The following is a 26,655-nucleotide window of genomic DNA, read 5'->3' as shown; positions in this document are numbered from 1 at the left end:
TTTTTTTTTTTTTTTTTTTTTTGTGTGTGTGTGCAGGGTGTGACGTTTTTCGCATTAATCGTGATGTGCAGTAACCATGGTTACTTGATATGCCCCAGTTTAATTGGGCTGACCATAACCTGGGTCTCAGAGGAGAATCTTGTTTCCATGCTTACAGTATTTTATGTAGTTTTGATTTAAAAAAAAAACTGTCAAAATACCTTAGTTCTTACTGATGCCTTACAGTGCCTTTAACTGTAAGTAAACTAATCTTAAAAATATTGTTTCTTAGTTGGGGAATGAAGAAATTTACATTTCTGAGAAGTAGTAGTCCAACAGTTACTTCAGGGCTTGATGATATTTCCCCTCTTTGCAGCCTGTAGCTTTCTGCAACATTAATACTTCTCTGGCAAAAGAAAGGACAACTATAAAGAAGATAAGCTCACACGGCCTCTGAAAAGTTGACCATCGCAGACTTACTGGTCTTTGCAACAAAAAAAAAACACAATGTGAGTATAGTGTCAAGTCTTAAGAACGCACATTGACCTTTTATTGTGATGTACAATCAAAGGGAGATATTCTGACTCGTTTTTTTTTCTGTTTTATTAATATAGATGATTGAAACACTGGCAACGTCTGAAGCCCAGACTCTTCTCTACCAGTTAAACGAATTGCTGGAACAGGAACTTAAATGGCAGCCCAAGGCCTGTGGGCTTAGACTTATTGAATCTTCTCATGACAATGGCCTTCGCATGACAGCCAGACTAAGGGATTTTGAAGTCAAAGATCTCCTAAGCTTAACTCAGTTTTTTGGGTTCAGTACTGAGACTTTTTCCCTAGCTGTTCATCTGTTAGATCGTTTTTTATCCAAAATGAAGGTAAGTTGTGTACCACTTTGAGCTTTCTACATGTGTTGAGCTTTCCTTATTGTTCTTTGAGTGGGCAACTGCTATATGTTGGGAACACTATTCTTCTGCTGGGAGAACTAATGTGGCATGCGCCAAGGTATAAATTACCACAGCCATAATAGATGTGACTGAGTATTTAAGATGTCAAAATGTAACATACTAAGCTGAAAGACTTTTAAAAAAAAAAAAACTTTCGGAGGGAGGTGGACTTAAAATGTGATATGTGTAACCTGCACATATCATCACCATATATTTTTATTTTTTTTATTTAAAGAAACAGCATTTGTAGCTTAGCTGATTTGATGTGCTATCTCTCCAGTTAACTCTGCTTTTCTGTCTAGCAAAGCTGTTTGTTTGTTTTCTTTGAGGTCTTGTGACATGCAGATTTAGCTGTCTGTATTAAACAGCATTGCATACTATACTACGTAGAGTGGCCCATTTCGTATGATTGAATGGATTTCTTGTCTGTTTTGTCCCTAGTCCTAAGTGAATGGCCTCATCTTTATTTTTGGGTTTGTTCTTCCTCTGGAGCCTTCCTTGATCTTTATTTGTGTTGATGAGTTGCGTTTTCTTTCCACTGGGATGTTATTTGTTATTTATTTATTTATTTATTTTTTGTTTGTTATTGTGCACTTGGAGCACACTTTTCCCTTCATTCCTAAACTTGATTAAAAAGTCTGACAGGACATGACGGGGGAGGTCATACTAGCATGCCTGCTGATGAGGGAGCCGTTCCGAGGTCCCGGTCCCATAGTTGAAGCATACAGCACAGATATGGTGGACTGTGATAAGGAAGGAGTGCATATGGTCCCCTTTGACAGGGTTGCACCTTTGAGCCTCTCATTTATTGATCATGACATGGCCATGGAGAGATGGAGGGAGGTGGGATGCCACTTGGAAGCTGACCTATACCTAGGGGAAGTCTGTTACTTTCCTGGAAGCACGTTTCATTTAGTGTGGGATGGGACACTACCTACAGTATGCAAAGCTAGAAAACCCGGCAAAGGAGATATGGCACACTCCTCTGGCGGCACCATGGCCTTCTCAGACATTTGGTGGATTGAGTTGGGAGTCACTTCATTACACTCTTCTACAAGGCCCTTAAACAAGACCTAAAGAGCTCATACAAGGCAATGACCGCATGGGAGGTGGATTTGGGTGCGTGGGGTGGGTGGCTTGAGTATTCGGACTGGGACTGCATATGGTCTGGTGAGGGCAATTTTATGCAGTAACAAGTTTAAACTGTTACACTTCAATTATTTACACCTCACTTACTTGACATTGTCCTGGTTAAATAGAATTCGCCCCAATAGGGCAACAAAATGTGTGCGCTGTGGAGAGAAGAGAGCCACACTTGTTTTGCATCTGGCGAGACAGTGTGCTGGTGGTGCATGGCTTTTGGAGTGAGCTGGTGCGTAGACTTGAGGGGGCCAATGGTATTACCATGCCCGGTACACCTTGGGCTTGCTCGCTGGGAATGGTAATGAGCCCCAGAGGGTACGAGATAGTATACTACTTCCTACAGCTGGTACTGCTCCTGGCCAAATGTAGGGTGGCCATTGGTTGGTTGGATGAGGTGCTGTGTGCAACCATGTGGATTCGGGATGTGCTCGAATGTGGTGTTGTGGAAGAACAACATATACATCTTTGCTGCATCTCTGGACAATTTTAATGAACATGGGGACTCGACCCTGATTCAACCCAGGGAGACCAGGAGAAGAGTGTGTGTGTTTGAGTTTTGTAAACATAGGAACAGTGGCCATCAAGTGTGTGTTTGATGAATGTACAGTCATGTTAGCTTACAGACTTGGTATATGTAATACTACTTACTCTGTATTAACTTTCATAGTCAGAAATATTGGATGCGTAGTATGGCACCTGCACTTGGTAATATGCACTGAATGTTATGTTTCTTTGACCAGAATTGCAAATGTTAAAAAAAAACTTTTTTTTAATACAAAATTCGATTGATAAATATTAGAATTTTTTTAAAATGCACGATTTGCCAGCTAAATGGGCCTATATTGCCTCCCAGGATTCAGGTGATTTTTCTTTTCTTTTTTTGGTAATTTGGAAGGCGTTATCATTGACAAAGTAAATGGTGTTGAAAGTGTGAGCGACTGAAAGGAGTCACCTTACTCAGATGTGGTAAGGGAGTATAGGCCTAACCTTGAACCCCTATATTGACTGTATATATCTCTGTAAATACTGGTACTAGCAGTGTCCAGGATGTAATCAGAATGATTTGAGCTGTTTGTTTTCTTTAGTGTGTGACAATAGGAGATGCCCACCCCACACAGACCATGCGGCAAGGCACCCAACTGGCTTGGCTAAAAAAAAATAGAAAGGAGCAGCACACCTAGACGTAGCATGTTTTTGTGAGCACATGTTACATCCATCAAGCATGTGTGTTTTGCCACAGGTGTATCATTTATTGTGTTAATGTTAACGTATGGACCACTTGATTTACTTGTGGCTTGGACATACCATCTACTTGACTATTGTTCTATGTTCCCCATACCTAAGTTACCTACTTATGACCTATTAAGGTAAAGTAAGCTTACTTGCACCCACCAATGACCGTAGTAGAGGGATCCTGTTAGCCCTGATTGCTTGAGACCTAATATATGATTTGTAGAAGGGCAAACATGTCGGCACTATAGGGAGACACAGGCCATGATGCGCATAATTAATAATTTTTATTAGTATTTTTATCCATACAGGGATATCACTAAATAACAGAACCCTTGTGGTTTAACCAAAGGCTTTTTTTAGTCAACTAACGGGATCCTAGAGAAATAACCAGACAAGTAATCTATAATAGCTTCCTCAAGGTAATCTCTGATACTACCAGTCTGCCCTGGTAGTATTATCTTACTGGGGTGGGGTGAGATAGCAATGATAAAGCATATCATATTACTTGTATATCTCATTCTAATTTTGGAATTGCCCTGGGATTGATTAGGCAGGTTCCAGTGGTGAATGGTACTTCTTGGAAAGGAGTACTAAAAATAAGACCTAGTACGATATGGTTCAATCAATGCGCAATGATGGGTTTGTGATGGTTTGACTGAATCAGACATGGGTTTGCTTTAGCCTCCTTTTTCTCCCCAAGTATTACAAAGGTCTCCAGGCAAACATTTTGCATTCTCCTTTATGGCATCTACTCGCAGCAGCTCCTTTAAAGAACTTGCAACATAAGAATTCCAACCTAATAAAAGTACTGGTTCCCCCAACCTATCTTTTAGCTGCCTCTCCCTGCAAATAAGTACTTGAGTGAGGCGAGCTAGTATTCTGTTGTAAATGAGTGTTTGTGAATTTTAGAATGTAAGCATAGGATGAAAATGTAATATTCAGCTGTTAAATGTAATGGGGTATAATTTACAGCATTCACAGTGTAGTATTGTTTGAGTGTGGTGTGTGTGTGTGTTTTTTTTTTTTTTTTTTTAATGGGGGGGATTGACTACTTTTTATGGTATGGCAGCTTAATTGTGTAAGTAAACTTACTAAGTTATTGTTTACCACTTTTATCATTGGGCCGTATTGGCAGTTGAGGCTCTAGTGCTTGCTTTCCAGGGTGAGCACACCATGGAGGCCACGTGGGCCTCTGACAGTTTGTAGCTCGAGCACTGTTCGATATGAGCTTGGCCGTGAGGGCTTGCAGGATTCATCCTTATCACAAGGCTCATGACGTACAGGTGAGGAGAGCAAACATTCTCCTTGGTGATAAGTGAAACGAATGAATGGCTTTATGCACTAAAGAGCGACTACTCTGTAATGAATGTTCTTGGAAGATCTTATCTTGACGTTCACATGCTTGACCACATGGCACTAGAATCGTCCTTCCTAGGTCGTTGTGATATTTAGATACGAATGAGTGGGTTTATAGGTCAAGCAGGGCTTGAAAAATCAACTTTCATTGGCCAGTCTTATTTGATCAGGACAAGCTATTTTTAATACTTACTTGTCCCTTCTGGCGAGTTGACAATGAACAGGTGTTCTGTTCAGTTGAAAAGTGGTGGGTCAGTAAAAGATGTCTTTAAATCTTATGTAACATTTGCTTTGTGTTCACAGACCTAGGTCAAAAGTTAGTTTCACTTACAATTAATTTTCCTTCTGACTGCAGAGTTCTAGGACTTTGTAAGGTGAACTGTGACCTGCTGCTTAGAATGTAAAATAAAAGGATAGGGTGTCAGGTTTTTCCTAACACACAACATTTAAATGGCTAAGTCAACTGTGAAACATTTCAAAATATATTTCAGTAGTTGTGAAAGCCCTTTTTTATATTTCTGTGTGATGAGAAAATATTTTAATAGAATGAAAACAAATCAGAATACATTACATCTTGATGTGCAAAGGATATGCTTTCTGAAACCCAATTTTCAGATTGTTAATGCAGCTTTACTGATAAAACTGTAGTGTAAGTTAGTGGCGAGGTTTTGGGACATTTCTCGGAAAGTTACTGTGTATAGATGACAATATGACTTTAAAATTGAATGAGTGTTTAAATAAACTGAAACACCCCTGCCCTGATGGCAATGTTAGTAAACTAAAAAGTCCTAGGTTATGTGGGCTAGACCTTATGGGTATGTGGGCTAGATTCCTGTGATGCATGCAGCAAACGTTTGTCTACTTAATGAAACCTTTTTTTTTTTTTTTTTTTTTTTTTTTGTACTGCAGAAATGCTGAGCTCACTTATTTGAAGTTGCAATCGTATGTGAGAATTAAAAAGGCGACTGAACTATTTGATTAGGATCACACAATTTGAGACCCGTTTACAGGTCAAGTACATTACGGTTAGGATGAGTAGATTATTTAAGTTACTCGACCTGCAGGTCTAGAAACATTTTAATGATTTTTCAAGCCCTGATCATGGTTTACGGCAACTGGTGCATGTATATGGATGAGTGATTGGAAAAGAGGGTGAGGGTGGTGAGGGAAGGAGAACAAAGTTGTGCTGCGTCCAGTAACGCCATTTGTATTAAACTGAGTTCTTGAATCCTGTTCTTGCTCATGAATGTTGTCTCTGTGTCGAAGTCTAAACTTATGCCAAAGAGCAAAGACAATGTACTGCTATCACTACCACTGCTGTATTTTTATTCGTTGGATATATACTTTCTTCGGTTGATGTTTGTAGAGTTATAAAAACTTGAGGTTCTGTAGATTTTGACTATCTTAAAATATTTTAGATTTAGTAAGGATGCATGAAGAGGATTCAGTCAGGAGAGGGAACCTTGTTGAAGGCTGTACTTGAGACAATTTCTACTGAGATTGGTAATAGAATGTAGGAAGCTGGCCTGGTGTGTTGTGAGTACCTAAGGTACTTAAATGTTATACAAGGTCCAGCTATCACCTATTAGTGTAGGCAGTGTCTAGAAGCCAGGCTTTCTAGAGGTAACTGTGGATGAGCAGCTAAGGCTTATCTAGGAGACCCGCAATACCACTGTAGTCACACCGCACTTAAACACATGAAAAAAACATTGTGTTACAAAAATAAATGCTCTTTATTTAGTGACTCAATACCAAAAAGTACTAGAGAGGCAACCCTTCAATAAGGAGGTAAGTAACACACTAAATATATACACTAGTTATCAGCAATAGGCATAGAAAGTGATAGAACAATGTGCAAATGCTGTTAGACAATAGTGACCCCAGGGGGAGCTGAAACCATATACTAAAAAAACTGGAATGTGAACTCTGGACCCCCATCTAGGTAAGTGGAATGTGTAGAGGAGAGCTGTGGGGGTACTAGGAAACCCCAAAGGTAAGTACCACAGTACCCCCCTAGCGACCAAGAGGAAAGGAGTAAATCACTACATTCTCCCCAAAAATACCCAAAAGGAAGAAAATGAAGAAATTGCAACACCCAGACAAGACTGCAAGAAACCAGCGGTGGATTCTTGAAGAGGAAGACCTGTGGAAGAAGGGGGACCAAGTGCAGAAGACTCCAAGAGGAGTAAGAGGTACTATCCACCCAGCTGTGGATGCAGGAGTAGGTAGACGGTGAGACCAACGTGGTCAGGAATGCAGCCCTGCAGCAGGTGCAGAGTTCTTGGAGGATGCAGTCTACCTCCCACACCCGATGGAAGATTGTAGTTGGTCAGTGTTGTGGAAAAGCCACCAACAAGCCTTTGCAAAGGCAGAAGTTGCAGTGAAGCAAATGTGGAGCTGCCAGGGACCAACAAGGTGCAGGGGGACTCACCCCACAGGTGGGGGTTGGGGGGGTAAGTCGCAGAGTCCTAGGGGAACCTCAGCAAGGCAGAGTCCACAGAAGAGGCTGCCTCCACAAGAGACCCACTGGGCGAGGAACCAGGAGTCACAAGAGTCCACACAGCACGACTGAAGAAGGGTCCCGCGCTGCAAGAGAAGCATGCAGAGGGCTGTGCATTGCAGGAAGAAGTGCTAGGGCTACACGAAGCCTGCAGACCCCTTGGAGATGCAAACAAGCCTTTGCAGCTGCAAGAGATGCATTGCACGGGGGTACTTTCTTGCATGGATAGGCAAGGGTTTACCTCCAGCTAGGTTGGACAGCTGGCAGAGGGTACCAAGAGGACTACTCCGGACCACCACCACCTGTGATGTAGGATCCTCATAGCTCAGGATGAGAGGAGATCCATGCAGCCGGTCGTCGTTGCAGTTGGTGTATGCAGATGCAGGGGAGTGACTCCTTCACTCCAAGGTATATTCCTTTTTCCTTCCGTGTAGGCTGAAGACCTGCCACCCTCAGAGGATGCACAACCTGGGAAATGTTGCAGAAGCTGGAAGGAGCTGTGGAAACAAAGTTGCAAGCAGAGTCTTCGTCATGGATGCAGACTGTCAGTTCCAGTGGCTAAAAGTCAAATTAAAGTTGCAGAGGAGTCCTGCTGGAATCTTGTAAACCGAATCTGAGGACCCACCCAATAGACCTTAAATAGCCCTGAAAGGGGGATTGGTTACCTAGCCAGGTGACCACCTATCAGGAGGGGGCTCTGACTTCACGGCCTGGCCTGGCCACTCAGATGCTCCCAGAGGTCCATGCAACCATACATTCAAGATGTCAGAACCCAGGGACCCTCTGGGCCTCTTTCCATTGTCCAGTTTTGTGCCAGAGCAGGGACTGGAGGTCCCAGAACTGGTGTAGACTAGTTTATGCACGAATGGCACCAAATGTGCCCTTCAAAGCATACCAGTGGCTTGGGGAGGCTACCCCTCCCAAACCATATCATGCCCATCTCCAAAGGGAGAGGGTGTTAACCCCCGGGTTCGCTCCCCAGCCAGTCAGGAAATCCTTTGTACTGCCTTCCTGGGCTTAAGCTGTTCAAGCAGCAGGAGGGCAAAAACCTGTCTGAGGGGTGGCAGCAGCTAGGGCTGCCTGGAAAATCCTAGACTGGTAGGAGCAATGCTGGGAGTCCTCTAAGGAGCCCCCTCCCCGTGCATGGAATCATACTTCCAATACTGGCAACAGTATTAGGGTATGATTCAAACATGTTTGATACCAAACATGCCTATGTTCGGAGTTACCATTATGTAGCTTGACATAGGTCATTACCTATGTCCAGTACAAGCATAAAATGGCGTCACCGCACTCACGAAGTGCAGGAAAATAGAACTGGAGTTTGCAGGGGCACCTCTGCTAGCGCAGGGGTGCCCTCACACACAGGTACTTGCACCCTGCCCTCTGGGCTATGAGCCCCTGCCATAGGGGTGACTTAGTGATCTGGTGCAGTGACCTATGGGGGGAAAAAGGGTGCATGCACCCTCTCACACAGGCTGCAGCGGCAGGCCTGCAGAACAGTTTGCATAGGCTCCCCATGGGTGGCATAATATATGCTGCAACCCATGGGGGGAATCCCCTGGTACCCCAATGCCCTGGGTACCAGTGCACCATATACTAGGGACTTACATGGGGGCACCAGTATGCCAAATGTGGGGTGAAAATGGTACAACTTAAGTTGGGAGGGAGCAGGATCCCAGTAAACGCAGTCAAACACACTGACAACAGGCAGAAAATTGGGCAGAAGAAATGAGTCTGCTTTTTGGTAAGACCAGGCCCTGAAGAGAAATCTTGTTCAGCAGGTGAGACTGATTAACAAAATGGAAAGCTGGGTGTAAAGTACCTTGAGCTGGGTGTTTCACAGTTGAAGAGGAAATCTGCAGTGGCAGATCATGGTTTCTTTGGCAACCTGAGACATGACATTCCACCAAGGACACAGATGGTGGACAGATTAAAGGCCCAGAAAAAGACATGAGAATTATAGGGAAGTAAGCATTTGATGGTGTAGTCTGGACCCTTAGGAAGTGCAAAGATTGAGCTGAGTTGCTCTTCAGACTTTGATTTCGATGAACTTGTTTGTGGGGCATTAGGAAGAAAGAGATCCAGGAAGGTGGAAAGAGGAATGGTCCTGAGATAGTGACTAATCTTTTAGGGGAATTCCATTCCTCTGAGGATGTTGGCGCATGTCGTTCGTCTCCTTATCTTCAGAGATTGTCTATTTTTCCAACACCTTTTAAATTGATGCTACAGAGGCTGAAGATAATGTAAGTAAGAAGTGGTTTGAGATATTCAGAGGGGATTGTTCTATACGAGGAAGCGGGAAATGAGCTACTGTGGTCGTTATTGAATAAGGAAGCTTGGAGAATCCAGAATTGGTGATAGTTGGATGCGAGTTTAGATGGTTTGGTTGTGCGGTGCAGTAACGACCGCAGTCTGACAAAGGACGAGCAAGATGCTCATAAATTGGCTTGCCTTGTTAGCAAGGTTGTTTGTGATACAATGTTTTATAAGGAGCAAGGTGAAATGCTTGGTGCTCTTACGGTTGGACAATGTTTCAGTGGTAAGATATGTGAGCAAGCATGTGGGGGTGGTTCACATCAGAGGATCTGGCATTCCTGGTAAAGGTATTTTGGGAGTATTATCTGTAGAGGAAAGTTTGGGTTTAGGTGGAGCACATTCCAGGATTGAGCAATGTGGTGGCAGACTGGTTTTCAAGGAATTTCAGGGATTCCAGCAATAAGGTTGAACAGATGTTTTCTTACAAATACAGAAGTGTTGGGACAATGTGGTGTAGACCAGTTTGCGAACAGGCTGAATGCTCAGGTGAACAGGTTTTCAGTTGGCGTCTGGATCTGGAATCTGCAGGGATATGTGCTTTTTGTCCGGATTGTAGAGGTGTCTAGCCTTAAGCATTTCCCTCCTTCTCAGTGACTATTTAGGTAGCTAGGATGTTGTGCAGTTTGAAGCAAACAAGGCTGGAGATAACCCCACTTTAGAGGGCCCAAGTGTGGTTCCCTATTCTTATCAATGGATTTTCCAATTCTTTTGCCAGTGTTTCAGAAAGCATTAGTGGGCCCAGCAGCGAACTTCTTCTAGAATTTGGTAATTTCAGTCCACCTGAGGCAGGTGTAATGGAGAATTTCGAGAGTCTGTAATGTGCCAGGCCTTTCACAACAGGCTTGGGCACTTCTTAAAGACTCCTGGGCTGCAGGGACAAGAAAAATGGATAGATAGGCTTGGCAGAAATTTGTTGGTGCATGAAGGGGTATTTTGATCCAGTGTCTGTAGTGGAGGTAGTTCATTATCCTAAAGGTATGTAGGGGGATTCTCCTAGGATGGTGAACGTATATAGATCAGCAATTGCTGCAGGTCATGTGCTGGTTAATGGTCTCTGTGGGTCAGCATCGTTTGTTAAGGAGGTTAATGAGTAGCATTAGAATTACAAAGCATCCAGTGTCCTGGTATAATTCTGTTTGGGCTGTCTCCAGAGTCTTTAATTTCTTAGTCTCCGATCAAATGAATTGTGTTTAAGGGCACTTAACTCAAACTGACAATTATTGTGTTTTGATTTTTGTAAAGGAGGATGTTGAATGCAGAGGCCCTTAATGTTGAAAGCAAGTAGGAATTATTTATTTTTTCCCTGAGGTGGTATGTTTATATTTGACAAATGATTTTTTAATTTATTTTTTTAAATAATTTTATTCCCTTTATAAGTGAAAATGATATTGGGTGGTGTATTAGAAGAGAAAATCAGTTGTCAGACCACTAGGAGTGACTCAGTTGCTTATTTCTTTCAAGAAACCATTTAAGATGGTGTCTTCTATGCATGTAAGATGGGGTGGAAGAGGTGATGAGTAGAGTGGTAGTTGATGTGAGTAGGTTTGGGGGCTCATTCTGTGAGATGGTGCTGCGTAAAAGGTCTTTATGATGGGAGCGGTGCACTGCAAGACATTTTGAGGTGTGCAAATTGGTCAAATGATATGACTTTTAGAAGGTTATGCTTCAAACCTGTCAAGTGTGGCATGTTTGTTGGAGCAGCTTTAAAGCTGCATAATGTTAGCCTTCGGATCTTGCCATAAAATGTAGATTTTCCACAGCCTGGTGGCCAGAAAATCCGCATCTTCCTAAAAGACATAGGCTATTATCCCAGCCCTGAATTCATTGTTTTTAACATGTAGCTCGAAGGCACCTTTAATGGATGGAAAAGTTCTATGTTCAGAAGATCGAGATGTGCTATCTTTGGGAAAGGCTAAATAAGCATATCAACAGTTTTCAGAAGAATATTCACTATCCGACTGTTCTAAAGTTCAAGGTAAACGTTCAGCGTTTTACCTAAAAAGGATGATCATTGGGGGGGTTCTGTGCACTTATTTTGTTGGAATTCTTATGTTCTAAGTTCTTTAAAGGAGCTGCTGTTAGTAGTGGCAGTAAAGGAGACTGCATAATATTTGCCTCTGTGTCCTTAATAAAATCCTGATTTTCTGTCCGCTAGGATGTGGCAAATCTACATTATAGGGTGTTAATTATCAAATGTATTCAACAACTTAAGTTTAGCCTTGCCATGTTAATACCAAGTGAAGAAGAGTCTTCAGGAAAGAGGTTGAGTGCAGGCTGTGATGGCCGGCTTAGCAAAGACCTTTATTGTCAGTAACCTACACCATCTCCTACCCTGTCCCTTATATAGCTCCCATGTCCCAAACCCTCAATTGGTTTCTTACATTACCCATGTGGTAAACATTCTTCAGATTTCCTCAAACACCTAGCATAGCCCTCTGCCGTAGGTACATATGCTTCCAAACATTCAGTGTATACAAAACACCTTTCTCTAAAGCCTTGAAATATAGGTGGCTCTTTTCTTTCACTACCACTCGCTTAGAAAATACTCTTACTCTGACACATTTGCTTCCACCATTTAATCCACAATTTCATTGGCATTGTGTACCCAAGAACTAATTATGTTCCTACAGCATTTAGGTCTACTTACTACACACCTTAAAAATGGCTTTGATTCATGGGCCATCTTTAGAACAGGCCTAAAGCTCCAAATTAGACAGCAGTGACGTCCTCTGGCTTTTTCATTTTTAACTTTGACCTTGCTGTTAATCTCTACTACCTCTAGTATGCGGTTATCCTAATTCATGAGCAACCCTCTGCGCTCGCCACACCTGTTATGAAGCTTCAACATGCCAGTAATTCTCAATTAACGCTGGGTTTCAAGCGCTCTTGAACCTTTGTGTTCGTTTCAAAGTTGGATGACACAACTGAGGAAACCTCTCTTGGTTCTTCTGAAGTATGTTTGCTTACATTTAACATACTTTGTGGGTGAAGCAATATTTACCATTAAAAAGGAAGTGTAATAACCTAGTTTTAAACTTGATTTATAACAGACATGTAAGGCATTTTGGCACCCCAGCACTAGAGATCCCTCTTGTATTGGAGACCAGTCTCACACCTGTTTTTACTGTGTCAATTCAACAATTGCAGTCCACAGACTGTGGAGCAAAGCAAACCGATCAAAGCTGGAAGCCAAAAAATATTACATAAGACCAGTTGTTGAATTAGAGATTCAGGACTGCTTCGAGCAGCTTGAATGGTTTACTGTAGCATCCCCACTTAAGATTTGGCAACAACTCCTGTCTGCTAACTGGACCAGGGTCCAATAGATTCATATCTTCAACTCTGCCTTTGACAGTTGCTCCCCTGCTGCACACGAAGATACTTTCCACGAATACAACTTGAATGCATCGCAGTAAATCTTGCTAAAAGCTGCATTTCTCCAGCCAGCGGGTTAAGCAGCACACCACTGTACAGTGAGTTCCCCAGCACACCCCAGTACGATTGTTATTGTTCTTAGCCCCTCTGTGGGCTTAACCGGGACCACTTACTAATAGAAGAAATCACCCAAAGTGGTGAACTGCAGGGAACTACATCGGACACTAGTCTTATCACTGATCCTTGGCAGACAACATAAGAGGGCCTGCTAATTACTTTCTTGGTATTGCGGGGGATACAGGGCTGACTGTAAATGTTAATTTCTACTGTGAGCTGGTGAGGGCTGTCCCGCAAATCTATTGATGGAAACATTAGTATTCCACTACTAAGCTATTTTATCTTAGACAATCACTACAACCGGGTTCTTTTGGGTAGCGAATGGGCTTTAAAAGTGCTAGTCTAGAATACCCATGGATTTAATTGATGGGTGCATGTTGCCTTTGCAGTCGATTGGAATTCCCCCCCCCCCCCACCCACCGCCCCCCAAGTTCTGTACTACCTACATTTACAGCCCCTGCCAGTACCATTATTAGTTCCTCTTATAAACTAGCTTTATTTTAAGAGTTCAGTGGTTCTGGGTGTTCTGAGCAGGTGGCCCAGTGAAGAAATTATAATTTTAACTTCCGTTAAAGGAATGGAATACTTCTACCATTCTCTTGTGATGTTTGTAGTTGATACACTGCAGTGTATGACTTTTCATAGTTTCTCAAGAGGTTGTAATATGTTGATGCTTTGTGGAGATATGTGCGGTCCCATATTTGTTTCTAGTATTTAATCTATTCACTTGACCCATATATGGTAACATCTTAGACCCATTGTAATCTACTGTCTCCCTTCTTGTTTGTTAAATTTTAAGACTTATTAAAGCTTTTCACTGTATAGAAAGGTATAGCAGGAAACTGACACTCCTGCCTTTTTATAGGTGTTGTTGGAACTTTATGTTGAGGTGCAGATACCTATATCCCTGCTAGCCAGCAGAGGGGGCAGAGTTGGCCATGACTCCCAGGAAATGTATTGTACAATTCTGTTTATTTTGCCATTGGGGGTTTGCAAAGCCCATTGATAACAATTTATTTTGTCTTTAGGTACAGCCAAAGCATCTGGGATGTGTTGGCTTAAGTTGCTTTTACCTGGCCATCAAAGGAACAGAGGAGGAAAAGAATGTACCTTTAGCCACCGATCTCATCCGAATCAGCCAGTATAAGTTTACAGTTTGTGATCTGATGAGAATGGAGAAGATTGTCATAGAGAAACTGAGTTGGAAAGTTAAATCTACAACTGCATATAATTTTCTACAACTTTATCATTCACTTGTCTACGAGAATTTAGGTTGTGAAAGGTAATGTCTTACTGACTTAAGTAGTTTAGTTTTACTGTTTTTAGTGAGTGTGTGCAGCTAAGCTAGTGTTACATGTAGAAAATTTCATTTGGCATAAGGTTGTTTATTTGCACTTATTTTGGAGGGTCTCTTGTCCAGTATTGTAGTCCCTGTTAGTACTAGCATACCTGAAGGCTAAAATTAATGTTGGCTGCCCGTGGAGCCATCTGACCTTTTTTATAGATGGTGCAGAACAACTTGCTCAGTAACTGTGCCGTAAGTGGGTTGAATAACACTTCACTGGCGCAAGTGAAGAGTTTGTGACCAAACTATTTAAAGTTACCATTTTAAAAAATTCAAGCAAGACCCAGATTTATCATACCTTCATGCAGCGCAGCAAGCCACCTTGCTGCACTGCGTGAAAGGGCAGGAATAGGTGAGGCAACACTGATCAGTCTGGCAGGTGTAGATCTCTTCATGGACTTCAGCCAGGAGTTTCCTGTATGAGCTTTCAAATAGACCGCGTTTGTGTGGTTACTGTGCATTTGTGTAATCTGTTTAACAAGTGAGTGTGAATTTTATACCTTCAGTTTACCTTTAAATGTCTGAACCTTGACTAGGCTCCAACACACTTTCAGGCTACCTTATTCGTGACATTCTAATGTTTTAAAAAGAATAAAGATTCTGATGACCAGGGATTTACATTTGTAGATGATATGTAGCCTTAACATTAATTGTGCATATGGTTTTGCAAGTAAAGGTCTAAAATAAAAATCATTCATTTAACTTGAGTTCAAGCTTTTTACCACATGCTTTATTGCAGTAGTTGCTGTTTGGTTGCCATGTTTATTCCTGTGCCTTTGTGTATTTGTAGGAAAAAGAACTTCTGCTTTGAAAGGCTTGAAGCACATCTTAAAGCTTGCCATTGCAGAATACTCTTCTCCAAAGCTAAGGTACGTTAAGCAGTCCACTTTGAAATCTAAACAGTTTAAGATGGAGGCTCATATCTCCATGTGCATGGGTTTTCGTTTTTTAAGCACCTATGCAGAGTGAAGTTTGGATTTTGTGTTGTTGTTGAGGTCAGTGTCTTTAATTTATCTTCAGCTATCTCCTTCTGCCAGCAACTTAGAGTGCATGCCTTCACACATAGCAACCCATGATCAGTGGAAAAAAAAAAAATATATATATATATATATATATATATATATATTTTTTTTTTTTAAATAACTTATATTATATTTATATTACATTTAAAGCCAAGGCTGCCACACTTGAAACGCCAACTTCTTTCCATTGCCCAACATTGCAAAATACACATACTCGAGCAGTAATTACTGACTGATCTTGAGGTGTGCACTGGTTCTTACATTAGACTCCTATTTGACAGCCTGGTGGCATGCCTATTGCTGGGCCAGTTAATTATACAGGGGTGGCCCCCACTGCTTCCCATGCACTGTTCACTATATACTCATGTGAATTGTCTGTCCCTTGGTATGCAGACTTCACTGCTGTCTGAAGACTAACATAGCCTCCAGTCATGTAAATCACTGGCGGTTTGCAGCTCTGTTAAAATGTCTTTATGCTTGTCTCCTCGTTCTGTGTATGCACAGTCCATTGGTCATCTGAACAATTACTCCAGTTGAGTGACTTCAACGGAGGGTGAAGGGGGGGGGGGGGGGTAGGTGTCCTTTGACATAATGACCACTTGCTGTTTTCATACTGCTCACTTGTGTTTACTGAACAGTTTGTTTACAAAAAATGTGATCTTGGTATATGTAATTGAAGTTTCACATAATTGTTATTGGTTTACTATGCAAATGATTGTGAACATATGACAAGCCCCCCCCCCCCCATTCAAATTATTGTGAACATATCATATTCCCCCCCCCCCCCCCCCCGAGACAGCATTAGATAAGAAGGGGAACGTTCAGACTAGTATACTGGGACTGAGGTCTCTTCAGGGGCTTCTGGTCTGGGTAGAGATTTAACCACACACAAGGTGATGGGAGGAATGCTTGTGATAAGTCCAACCACAGACAATTGCTTGGGTTAACATTCCAACCCATTGTTCTTTTGTCCACCATGACACCTCAGTTTGGACCCAGCCATAAGCAAATCAATCGTGACCTTGCTCCAATAGGAACAGTCGAGCCTGAACTGTCCAGCAAAGTCTCTCTGAACCAGAACACTAGCATCCTGAGATAGGTTTTCCCCGATTGGAACTGTTCGGTTGGGTGTAAATTGCACAGAAATATTGGAAACAAAAAATCTAAAGTTTGGCTGGGCAAGGAGGGAAGAGCATCCTATGTTTAGGTTGCATATAGAATGGTGGCTAAGAATGTTGCAGGATGTTGCTTGTGTCTTCAGATTCTCAAGTTCTGTAATCACACTAGATTAAAACATTTCTGCCTGATTTCTCCCCAGCCCCAAATTACTCTTCTTAATGAAATCTAATGCCAGGTGATTTCTTATCTGTCTCTTAGCCCTCTGTGTTGGCGCTGTCCATAATGGCACTGGAAATTCAAGAACAGAAGTTACATGAGTTGACAGATGCTGTTGAAGGCCTCCAAAAACATTCCAAGGTAAGCACCAACATCTGGTCAAGTAACTGACCGTATGTCTTGCGTAAGGCGTTACGCTGGTTTTAATTGGCTCCTCAGTGTGGTTTGTGTGCTGCAGTAGAAGGGGTGTCTGCAGACCTATATTACCCTTTTCAATTCCATGTTATGGTTTGTCACTGAAGTTTTACGGCACCATGGCTGGACACCGCTAGATCAGTGGAAGTTTGGGTAGACCATTTTAGTAATATTTTTAATCCCGGTAAAATTCTCCCTGAATAGTCATTCCCTGCTAGGGGGCAGACGAGTGTGAGGATGATGGCACCACTTCTGTTCCTCATTTATTTATATTAATAATGACCAAGATATTCATCTGGCCCAAGTAGGGAAACATCTACCTAGTCCAGGGTGTTTTTTATTTTATTTTATTTTTTATACATCTGATATAGCTTTACTGTTGATCGGCTAATAGAGAGCAGCTTTTTTAGTTGATTTGTATAGCTTTTTGAATCATAAAAGTAATTAATTTATTTTCAGTGAGCATTGGCCCAAAAAGTGTGAAAATAAAATATTCTTACCTGGGTGTTTCAAATTTTAATAGTTAAGACGTTTACCAATTTGGAATACCCCCAGATCAAAATTTAACATAACAAAAAAATCTACATAATGCTAGGGCTGTCCATTGTCAAAGAGCAATGGATTCTGTCTTGACCATTGCTGGGAGGTTCGAACATAAACCAATTAGAGTAAAGATTAGCATTGTATTAGAGTAAATGTATCTCTGTGGCATATGGTACAGAAGGTTGCCGTTAAGAGGGTGCTCAGCCATTTCAGCAGGTTAAAAACAAATATTTGTGAAGACTTCTGGCTGTGCCTTAGTCTAACCCTTTTTTTAGGTGCCACTCAGAGGTTGGACTGATTCCTTTGGGAGCAGGGAGAGGTTCCAACCTCATCCTATTATGGCTCAGAATCTGGAAGCACAGCTATCAAGAGATGTAATGGAAGTTTGTCTTTGTATGAATAATGTTTATGCAGTTCCTTGCTTTAACTATATTAAGTTGGGATTCTATGAGCTAGGTTTTCTGAAGTTGTTTGGTAATGCCGCCGATATAAATGCAAAGGCTGTAATTCAGATGAAGGAGGCTTCCCAGGGAAGGCAGGGTGGAGAACATCAGGTGAACATTGACAAACTGCTAGCTCTAATTACAATTTAATCAAATTGTCCTATGGATGCAAGACCTAGGTCTCCTGTTTTTCTAATGTGAATCCTAGGTCTTATTTAACAAGATTGACGTGTACTACAAAAAAAAAGAAAATGCAGCAGATTAATATTTCCTCAAATCTGGGTGGGGCTTATTGTTGCAGAGATGCCCCTGTGACAGTCACCCAACAAAGCACAGTGCATTTTATTCTATTTTTAGACGTGTAACACAAGAATGTCTGCTTCTGTTGGGAAAATTCTTGTTACATGTCTAGAACAGGGATGTTGTGACTGCTCGTTTATGCTCCCTCTTCTCCAATTGTTGTTTTGACTTCAGTCTGTTTTGTCATTTATAGTCCTATGCAAGAAAGCACTACTTCCATCCAAATCTACGTTCTTATAGTATAAGCTCTTATTAGGAGGTCTATGCTTTCTTGCAAAAGTTGGTCAACATGGATCTCTGTGTTGCTGTAGTAAATTTTGTTCTTGAGGAGTAGAAATGGGTATGGATCAGCATAATGAACTGTTTGGTTCTGCAGCTAACTTAGACAGTTCCTGAGGATTGCAAATCTTGATTGTATTTTCTCCCACGGTTTTATTGACTTATTTTAAGGTTTGTAATGTATGTTGGATCCCATTTTGGGGCAGTTTGTGGTGATCTGTGTATTGTACTGAGAGCATGGAATATCATTACAATGATGTCCTGGTATTCCGTGCTGTCAGTACAATACATAGACACAGATCATCACACAGTTTTAGTTACCTCTTATTGCTGCTGTATTTATAAGCTTTGTCATTTTTTATGACTATTGTTTGTTACCTTTTTTTAATGAACTGCTTCGTTACGTACTTTGATGGCTTAAAGAAGGGCGAATAAAGTTTGACTGAAGTTTTTGTCTGGCGAAACTGTAGAGATGTTTAATTCTGTTCCATTGTTTCATACCAACCTTATATAGCAGGGCTTTCTCTCATACACAAATAGATCTTGCTTACAAAAGGTTAGTAAAACAAAAGCACAACCAAGTAGATGGGTTTTTTTTTTTTGTTTTTTTTTTACATAAACTTGCGTGTGGTTAATCATCCTGAAAGAAATTTGCTATATTGCTGAAGAAAGTTCTAGTATCCGTTCAATGACATTTCAACTACCTGTACTGGAATGCACAATGAGATTGCATGTCATACAGTGTAATGCAGGGATGGGGGCTTGAGGCCTAAGTTTCCACTAAGGCACATATGCATGGATAGGTAAAGTGCCTGAAACATATGTATATTGTGATTCTATAGCACCAGCAGTAGTCTTCAAATTGATCCTTTTCGTGTCGTCAAAGGAGCACATGCACACCTGTGTCTATGGTCTACTTGGTTAGACGAGATATAGCCTGTTAATGTCAAGCCTCCTGTACCCTCTCAGTTTTGGACTGGAATCAACCACAGTTCCACACTTTAATTGATCTACAAAGGGCTAGCATGCACATAAAATACTTGGCTATGGTATCCCTGGACTCCAACAACTCTGAGATGAGGGGTCAGCCAGTTGATGAAGCTGGTTTAGTGGAAATGCAGATTGTGGTCCTCATAGTTAAAATTAAGGCTCCCTGTTTTATGGTATTTATTTTTTGACATTTCTGTCTGTATTTATCCTATTTATTTTGTGCTTGGTGTTACAAATGAAGCTGCAATGGGTAGATTTCTACATTTATATAACCAACACGCGTACTCACGTGTGAATGTCGAATTGATTTTAGCCATTTTAATGAACAATAGTCATTTTAAACAGTTTACAGTGTGGAACAGCTTAATTAGCTTGATTGCTTTCTGTAGTTATATTGTTCTACATGCTGTTAATGCTGAATCTTCACTGTCCTATGATGCTATGTGAGAACTGTCAATTGAGAGGATACCCCGGGACTGCTTTAAGCTAGGCGAGACTAGTACCCCGGCCAGGGGACTATAACAAATCCTAGGCCTGACACATTCCCTTCTTGACCTACATGTCCATTATAGACACCAACTGAGGATATGTAAATTGTCAGTTAACGCGTCCACCTATAAATTGTGCTGGGAGCTTTGTTTCCAGTTTTCCCTACTGTAATATGTCTGTGCTTGATTTACATGCCTGTAATGCAATTATATATACAAAAATAACCGATTGAAGCAACAACAAAAAATAGATGTATTGCTGCAGTTATTTTGAGCTTCACTAGGAAATCTTTTACATTTTGTAAGTCATTTTATTTGTCACTCTGCACAACTGTTGACCTCACAATCCTGGTTGACATTACGGAGCATCATCTAAAAGAAAACCTATTCTGTATTTTTCCATATGTCCAAATCAATGCAGATGGGAAAATGGATTGTTTTCTGTATCTGTAAAAATCAGTTAAAACAGCAAAATGGGAGCCTTAATTAAAATGTATTGAAATGCTCATTGAATGAATGGTTTTATAGAGAGTCATTTGAGACAAGGCACTAGTTTTAAATGTATATTTTTTATATATATATACACCAAAGAGACCCGCAATACCGAGGCTCAAAAAAGTGGCGGCCCGACCATGGTTTCGGGAAACACCATAAATAAAACAAAAAAAAGAAAGAATTCTTGTAATAACAAGAAAGGTCAGGACACTTCCAGTGAAATTGAAGCTTTTACTATCCTACAGATATTCACAAATAATTCCTCCCAACGCGTTTCAGCCATAGCCTTGTACAAGGGCATTGCCATCATCTAGATGCAGGAATATGGGGGGGGGGGGGAATTGAACAGCAGTGCTGTAGTCTTTCTGGGAAGAAATGGGTTTTCTTTAGAAGAGAGGTGGTCCCAGGCTATTTTTATTTTTCATTTGTTTTTGGCAGTGTGTTCTTTGATTCACCCTGGACACAAACCTATCAAAGTGACTTGGCATTTGGTGAAAGCTGGTGAGGTGCATATCATTGAATCTGATTTGTTCTGTATCTTGGCTATGTTTGGCAAATAACAGGAGTTCTGTTTTGGTTGGGTTGAGCTTCAGGTAGGCACTTGACATCCAGGTGTGGTTGTGAAAGAAGTGTTCAAGGCGTTTGTCTGAAAAAGCGGGCACTTTCAAGTAGAGTTGTGTATCATCTGTATATTGATTCTGGAATCTGAGTAGTGCACAAAGTGGCTCCATTTGTAGGTTAAATGACCGGAGACCATATGGAGCCCTGGGGAACTCCACAGGTGTTGGATCTTTTGTGACTTGGATTTGGCTACTATTTTCCAAAATGATTATTGCAAAAGAGTCTTGGCATGAGCCTCTGGTTATGCTGATTTTGTTGTCTCCTTTTGGAGTGCATTTTCTGAATGTTCATCACACTTTCAGTATCCAACATAAACATATGTAATCCATTGTGATGCAACGTCTGAATTTTGTGAACGTGGGAGTTGGTGTTTTACAAAAACCTGTAGCTGATAACCACTTCTGCATTTTGGTTTGAGTGTTGCACAAGCTGTTGTGTTTATAAGATGGTCATTGTATCTTATCTTGGAGTTTTGCTTAATTATTTTTCTCTTCTATCACCATAGATAATAAGCCGAGATTTGTTAATTTGGAAGGAGATGGTGTCAAAATGTTTAGCAGAATATTCATCTACCAAATGTTCAAAACCAAATGTCCAAAAACTGAAGTGGATTGTGTCTGGGCGTACGGCACGACAACTGCGGCACAGTTACTACCGGATGGACCACCTTCCAACAATTCCTGAGAGCAACTGCTAGCATGCAGTGGCTCCAGTACAGTAAGTTACATATGTTTTCTTGCTAACTAGTTGTATTTATTTAAACCACAAAGGATAAGTTCCAAATTTCTAGTTTTATGTAAAAAAAAAAAAGTGGTGGAGACTATAGTGACAACCATTTTGGCCAGCACACACTGATCTTAAGGTATTGGTAAGGCTGGTACCACTAGCAGCTTGTAGCGGCCACTTGTTTTGAAGTTTTAGTGCTAATAGTTTTGTGCATGAGGCCAGCTGGCGTGCTACTAATGCACAAGCCCCTTAATTTCCTTATCTCCTGCTTCGGGTCAAAATGGCCAGAGTAGACTTGGCAGCGAAAGTGAAATGGTAAATGTATTCAGGAATATTCCACTAAAAATAAATATGCTAGTGATCCAAAATGTAATTGGATTAGCTAGCTCTAACAATATAGCACGGAATTTTATAACTCAAAATGGCTGTGCAGTGTGGTGCATTGATAACATTTCCTTACTTCTTGAAATAGTATACCAGAAAGCTGGTGGAGCATACCTTAAGCGTGCCATTTCTGATGGTGCAATATCTGGATTAGAAGCAAAGTGGAGCCTACCTGTGCAGCAAACCAATTTTCCTTTTAGTTGGGTAGTCTAGTAGCAAAAACAAATCCTTCCCTTTTTTAATCTGTAAAAACCACATGATGCTTGTACATTGGTCCCCTTTTCACAAAATTAGGTGTTTCTTACTTTTGGCTCTAAACTCCTCGCTGCAGATTTGGAATAAGTCTTTGATTTGACGGACAGGAGATATGGAAGAATGAGGCTTACAAGTAATGCAGTAAATCCAAACACTACATTTTGTGCATTCCCTCAGATATTTCACCTGCAAAAACATGCTTCAGTATAGTTTGAACCTAGTTTTGATTGTTGGTACGATGACGTTTGGACCAATTGCAATTGATGGCATTAAAATGGTTGCATGGAAAATAGCCTTTGTCACTTTTCTTTGAGAAAATGAACTGACTTTGCCTGAAGCATTCACCCTTTTATAAATCTAAACGTTGAACTCCGTGCAGTCTTGTGTTGAAGTTTTATATTGGTCTGAACTTCTTGTTGTCATGCTTTTTGTCCTTCTGCCTTACCCATGAAGGTCCAGTTTTCTTCTGGAGCTTGTACTCCTAGGGACCTCTGTGCCTTGCTAAAATGAGAAAGCAGAGGTAACAGTCCTCTGGTTACCTGGCACGGAACCAAAAGTGAATCTGCTAAGCCTCTAGCCTCTTGATGGGGGTGGATAAGTAGCTTTTCCTTTAGTATAGGCATGTATTGATGGAGTGTGGGTAGGTACACCTCAGTAATTTCTTACAATAAACTGACACACCAGTACACATACGCCTGTGTTAATTTAAACATAGTCTAAACGATCTGAAAATTAAGTACATCAAACACATTAAGTAAAGAGGTTGGTAATACCACTTGATGGATCCCTGACAAAAAAATACTAATTTGTAAAGCACTGTTTGCAAAAGTTGGTATATTCCTAGAATGAAATCTCGGAACCAATGCAAGACCGTACCACATTGGCCATATTGTAGTGTTTTCAAAAAGCAGTGTTTTTGGTGGGTAGGGTAGGGTAGGGTGTGTTGGGGTGGGGTGTGTGTTTGTGTTTTTTTTTTTTTTTTTTTTTCTCCCAGGCTCCGACCTGAAACTGTAGCGAAATGGAGGATCACACTTAAGAATCTAAAATGAATTGAATTGATTTGTATCACTTTGTCCATATAGGGCTGAAAAACTGTAGAAGTTGGCTTTTTATGTATTGATAGATATACTTGCAAACCTAACAATGCTGACTCACTGTAAAGAAAGGAAGTGGGTGTGTGTTTGTCTGACCCACAAGTGAGTGTCCAACAGACGCAGCTTGCTAAAGACAACACTGTATTCTGTATCAGGTTAGTCAACTGAATAGAGGGGCATTGAACTCAGCAGGTTGGCGAGAAACAAAAGAAAAAGTGAGTGGAGTGAGGAGTGCTCCAAATCTAGCCCATTGAAACCATAGCTTTTGAGTCGAAGTGGAGTTTCTAAAGTACCCCTTTTCTATTATGGCTAACCAAAAGTGTTGCAATCTTGAATTTGTGGTATCTGCAGTGATTTGAGGTTCTGACTGTTGCAAAAGACAGACATAGCAGGGACATACAGAGAGAGAAAAGAAACCGGAACGGTTGATTTTCCTTCTAACTGATTAAAATGCATGTTTGAGCTTTGAAGCTTAATATGATCAAATCGGTTCTAATTTTGTGTTTTGTCTGCTGCAACTTTAACTGCTCTCCTCCCTGTGGAGTGGTTTAACACGGAAAGCCAGAGAATTAGGATTCATCAAGCCTATCTGCATTCCCACCTCTCCGGCTGTCCTGCTTTTGTTTTCTTCACTGTTCCTTTGGTACGAGCTCCCCCCCCCCTTTTATTTTTTTTTTTTTATTTTTTTTTTTTTTTTTTGGGGGGGGGGGGGGGGGTACTTCTGAATTGCTAGCTTCTTGTAGCATTTATTTTGAAGACTGAAGATGCACTGTTGCAATTTTAGCCTTCATGTTTATATTCAGCTACTGTCCTCCTGTCAAATGTGTACAGATGGCCATGGTGGTCACCCTAAATTAACGTGTAACTTTGTTTTCACAGATCTGTTACAAAGAACATTATGCTGGCTTATTGTATTGAGCATTGGATGATGAAGTATTGCATTAAAACTGTGAAACCAGAGAAGATAATGTGGCAGGTAGTTCAGACGAGAGTGTTTCATTATTTAATTTTTTGAAATGTAAAGTTCAGGACTAAAATGTATTTATCCAGAAAGGTATATCATATTGATGTGGAACTGAAATGCGATCTGGCTACCTTTTAGTGGTAGGTTAGTTTTTTCCTTTTGTACTGGACTACAGATTGCTGGGTGGGGAATGTGGTGCTCTTGAACAGGAAGGTTGTTATCAAGTTTCCTCATTGTCAAACGTTTAATTTTGAAGTCCTGGACTTGAACATTTTTAAATTTATTTGCACTTTATGTTAAATTGTAACTTTAGAGATAGGCTAAACTTATAGGGCAAAGCCCTACTGAAATTGATCACCATTTTAACGTATCTCCAGTTGCTTGCAACAGTTTTCTTCCTTTGGTGTATTAAAAGTTGTACAATACACCTAGAAGGATTACCTGGCTAGGAAGCAGGTGACCTGATTGTTTTAACATTCATGTTAAGCATGTATGCACTGAATTTTATAATGGCCATTAAGTACAGCTAATGACCCTGAAGGACTTTTTTGTGACTGTGCCTGCCCTGAATCATCCACTGCTGGTGGTAGGACGTATGTGAAGTCTCTCCCTGAAGAGAGAAGTAAAAACATCCATCAAACTCTAACCTCATTAATGTTTCAAAAACCTGTGCTTTTCAGTTAATGCCCAGGCAGTAGCGCAGTTGTAGGTAAAACAAATTCCTGCCCTTGAAAGGGAGGTCCCTATGTACAGATATAATTTCTGCTAGTTTGTACAGCAGGCAGGAGCTTCTCACTTCTTAGCTAGCCACTGACGTATCTCTCACCCAGAACTGGTTGTATTCATTTGACTATTCTATTTGCAACAGGCGCAGGCTTTTAAGGACATTTCAAGTAATAACCTGCACCAGTCCTGTTTTTTTTGGGGCTAAAACAATTCATACTTCGAAATTGTTGTTGAATTTAGTGGATTCCAGAAAAGAACAAGGATGTGTTTTAGCAGGCTAAAGGTATGAGGTAATGTTCACCTTTGTGTTGTGATTTACTGCTTACACTTGGGTTAATTGCAGCAGACTGCTTATCAACTTTTGCTGAGTTTACTCCGGGCCGAAAAAAAGCCATGTGTATCCAGGGCTTTAGAGTGGTCTGTTATGCTGTGGTACCTTTTGACATGTCAGATGTAGTAGAAAAGTGGTTATTAAAATGAGACTTTATATGTGGTAATGATGTTGAATGGATGGATATGTAAACAACAAAAAACAGTATTGGACACTGCGTAAATACAAGCTCTGTAACAAGAATGTAAGAACTGTACCTTTCAATAAACTTGTTGAAAAGAATGTTTCAGTTGTAAGCTCATTTGGGGTTTGGAGATTATAACAAGACGATGGTGTGAATTCCAGATTAAGGCAACATTTTTCATTGGGCCCTATCTTATTCATCATCATCATCATCATCATCATCATTTAAGCTTTATTTCGGCCACAGGTACCATAAAAGCAATAAATATACACACATAAAACCATGATGCACAATACAACATACAAAAATACAATAAAATTCTCAAAGTTCCACATTACCAAAGCCCAGAACATAAAAATCGCACACTAGGTACTTTATCAAAAAGATACATATGGCTTAATTGATATTAAAATGTAATGAATCTATATAATAAAATGATTAAACAAAGTTGTGTTCCAAGTCAAGCAAGTAACACATTAAAACTTGGATTTAAATTCCTAAAACCTTTGTGTTCTCCCCGTATTATAAGACGCCTGATATGATCTAAATGTATAAACAACAATCTGAGAATACGATATTACATCAATTAAAAACGTGGTCTCTGTCATTGACTAAATGGTGTATTAATGTGGAAAACGTACTCTAATACGCCATATTGCCGAAAAAAAAAAAACTTTGCCACAACGCACACCACCAGCCCGTGGGTACTAGTTCTGCAAATCCTAAGGGCCAAATTGCAGTCCCTAATGCCCATGATATTGCAGAGGTCTTATCCATCAGGCCCTTTGCTTTTTATATGCGGGACAAGACATGACTAATTGATTCCCTAGTGCTACACTAGGCAGGCAGATAGTCAATCAAGCTACTGTAGGAACCTCTGAAAAAGGTGGGACGTGCTGGAATATCAGAGGGAAAGCACCCATTTCCTGGCTGTAGGCCATATAACAGCATTGTCAATAATCTGCA

The 26,655-nt window shown here is 40.8% G+C and overlaps 1 protein-coding gene across 1 annotated transcript in view; it reads left to right on the top strand.

The window, feature by feature from the left end:
* CCNG1 (cyclin G1) overlaps positions 1 to 25,787 on the top strand; it is a 30,524-nt gene extending 4,737 nt beyond the window's left edge. Inside the window, exons 2-8 of the mRNA XM_069199361.1 lie at positions 356 to 488; positions 594 to 857; positions 13,998 to 14,251; positions 15,105 to 15,183; positions 16,714 to 16,812; positions 21,531 to 21,742; positions 24,364 to 25,787. Of these exons, the coding sequence (XP_069055462.1) occupies positions 594 to 857; positions 13,998 to 14,251; positions 15,105 to 15,183; positions 16,714 to 16,812; positions 21,531 to 21,722 (888 nt within the window). The 5' untranslated portion in view covers positions 356 to 488 and the 3' untranslated portion in view covers positions 21,723 to 21,742; positions 24,364 to 25,787. The remainder of the gene's footprint in view (positions 1 to 355; positions 489 to 593; positions 858 to 13,997; positions 14,252 to 15,104; positions 15,184 to 16,713; positions 16,813 to 21,530; positions 21,743 to 24,363) is intronic.
* Positions 25,788 to 26,655: the final 868 nt, after the last annotated feature.

Source organism: Pleurodeles waltl, chromosome 7 (genome assembly GCF_031143425.1).
Source record: "Pleurodeles waltl isolate 20211129_DDA chromosome 7, aPleWal1.hap1.20221129, whole genome shotgun sequence".
NCBI lineage: Eukaryota > Metazoa > Chordata > Amphibia > Caudata > Salamandridae > Pleurodeles > Pleurodeles waltl.
Note: the sequence above shows the minus strand (reverse complement) of the source record. Positions and strands in the feature narration are given on the sequence as shown.